General features: G+C 41.6%; 1 protein-coding gene across 1 annotated transcript; it reads left to right on the top strand.

Moving 5' to 3' along the window:
- The first annotated feature begins 241 nt into the window (after window positions 1–241).
- On the top strand, window positions 242–1890 carry LOC131858532 (cytochrome P450 71AU50-like). The gene is made up of 2 exons (XM_059211795.1): window positions 242–1117; window positions 1279–1890. Exons 1-2 carry the CDS (start codon window positions 242–244, stop codon window positions 1888–1890), a joined length of 1488 nt encoding a protein of 495 aa, XP_059067778.1.
- The last annotated feature ends 635 nt before the right edge of the window (window positions 1891–2525 follow it).

Below are 2525 nucleotides of genomic sequence, written 5' to 3'. Positions count from 1 at the left end.
TTTCTGATAATTCAGCATCAGCAATTGAGGCTTGTGGGCCTGGCCACCTAAGTGAATGCTTAGAGTGTGCCGGTTAAGCCGGCCCGTAGGAAATTGAATCTCGTGCAGCATTGAGCAGGAAAGTTAGTCTTCAATGAGCAGAATTTAGTCCAAGAACGTGCCCGACTTTTGGCCGGCAAGTTGCTTTAAATACTGATAAGTTGATATCAAAGATATGCAAGCCGGGCTATCCAAACGAAACATGGCATGGCTCAATTTCCCTGCAGTGGAGCTGGGTTTTTCGCTCATCTTCCTCTGGATAATATACAGATTTCTGACAGCAAGCAAGAGAAACAAAGGAAAGTTGGGATTGCCACCAGGGCCACGGCCATGGCCACTAGTAGGCAATCTCCATCTCTTGGGAACCTTTCCTCCCAAGTCCGTGACTCAGCTCGGAAAAAAGTACGGACCCATTATGTTTCTACGCCTGGGCTCGGTACCCACGGTTGTGGCCTCTTCTCCTGCCATGGCCAAAGAGTTTCTTAAAACCCATGATTTGATCTTCGCCAGCAGACCAGCTACATCGGGGGCCAAGTACCTGGGCTACGAGCGCAGAGACGTGGCGCTGGCCCCCTATGGAGAATACTGGCGGCAGATGAGAAAGTTGTGCACGATGGAATTACTGACGACCAAGAGAACGGAGTCATTCAGGTGGGTAAGAGAAGAAGAGGCGACAGCCATGGTGAGATCTGTGTGGGAAGGAAGTGAGAAGGGCATGCGTTCCGTCGAACTGCGGAATCTCATCTCCACCCTCTCACTCAACACTATCTGCAGAATGTTTGCAGGCAGAAGATACTCCGAACTGAGCGGAGGCGATTCGTTTTTAGAGATAATGACTGAAATTATGCATCTGTTGGGAGTAATTATTGTGGGGGACTACATTCCCTCTCTTTCCTTTCTTGATTTGCAAGGCTACCGCCGCCGTATGAAGGCCGTTCATAAAGCATACGATGCGTTTGCCGAGAAGCTGATCGATGAGCGCGTTGAGCTGAGGAGGAGGAGGAGTAAAAGGTCGGACAATCCGGACCTTTTGGACGTGATGCTGGACATGGGTGAGAGCGAAAGTTCCGAGATACAAGTCTCTCGCCTTTCAATCAAAGCAATCATCTTGGTCGGTTCAGTTTCAATAATTGCCATTGCTAGTTCAATGTTAGGATTTGTTCTTTTTCTCTAGTCAAATTGTGAAATTACAATTTTCTGCTACGATCTCACTAACCAACGAGTTCAATGCTTTCGCAGGATATGCTACTTGCTGGAGTAGACACATCTCTTATAACTATAGAATGGGCGATGACTGAGCTGCTGAGAAACCCTAAAGTAATGGCAAGGGCGCAACAAGAGATTGAATTGCAGGTTGGGAGAGATCGCATTGTAAGGGAGAGTGATCTTGTAAACTTAGATTACTTGCGGTGTGTGATGAAGGAAACATTTCGATTACATCCAGTAGGGGCCTTTATGGTGCCACACGAATCCACTGAGGGTTGCAATGTGGGAGGATATTACGTTCCACCAAAAACAAGGTTGCTTGTGAATGTTTGGGCAATGGGAAGGGATGATTGTATTTGGAAAGATCCTTTAGAATTCAAGCCTGAAAGATTTATTGGGTCAAGCATAGATCTGAAAGGCCAACACTTTGAATTGTTGCCATTCGGAGCAGGGAGGAGGGGATGCCCCGGAATGTCCATGGGGAGTTCCGTTGTTCACTTGGCTGTGGCTCAGCTCATACATTGCTTTGATTGGAGTGTGGAGGGTGAGGTGAATAGGGAAGAAGAGTTTGGTTTGAGCTTACCTAAAAAGCTTCCTCTTTCTGCTCTTCCCTCCTGGAGGCTCACCACTGAAGGGCCACCATAGCCTTGGATAGAGTTGAGAGATAAACTATTAATATAGACACTAAAAACCATCCCACCACTCTAACTGCGAATATAGGTTATCACTGCCATCTAGTAGTTGGCGAATACTTAAGTCCTTTCCAGTACTGAATATTAATATCAATAATAAATTAGATAAATGTGTTTAAAACTAATTTATTTAATGTACTTGAAGAGCTATGAATTGGCATTCACATTATTTTGAAGATAACATAAATAAATGGCGGATGTTGATTTTTATTTGTTTTTAAAAGTAGAATTGAAATATTATTTTATAATTTATTTTATTTGGAAAATTTGTTTAATTTGATCTTAATTGATTATATAATTATTTTCTATGATTTTCTTAAGAAAATATTTGATAATTGTTCTAAAAGAGCATTGATTAACCATTATAAATAAGTTAAAGTATTGCCTATATTAATTGAGAAAGAAACACCAATATTACATGTTACACATGTAACATGTGGTAAAGAGTAAAATAAGTGTTAGTTGTTCTAAAAGACATTTTCTTAAATATTGTGAATAAGTTAGATTAATGTTTATATGAAATGAAAGAATTTTGAGCAATATTACATGTTATGATAAAGAGTACAATAATTGATAGTAAATGTTCTT

The sequence above is a fragment of the Cryptomeria japonica genome, chromosome 9 (genome assembly GCF_030272615.1).
Source record: "Cryptomeria japonica chromosome 9, Sugi_1.0, whole genome shotgun sequence".
Lineage (NCBI taxonomy): Eukaryota > Viridiplantae > Streptophyta > Pinopsida > Cupressales > Cupressaceae > Cryptomeria > Cryptomeria japonica.
This window is presented reverse-complemented; position numbering and strand designations above follow the sequence as displayed.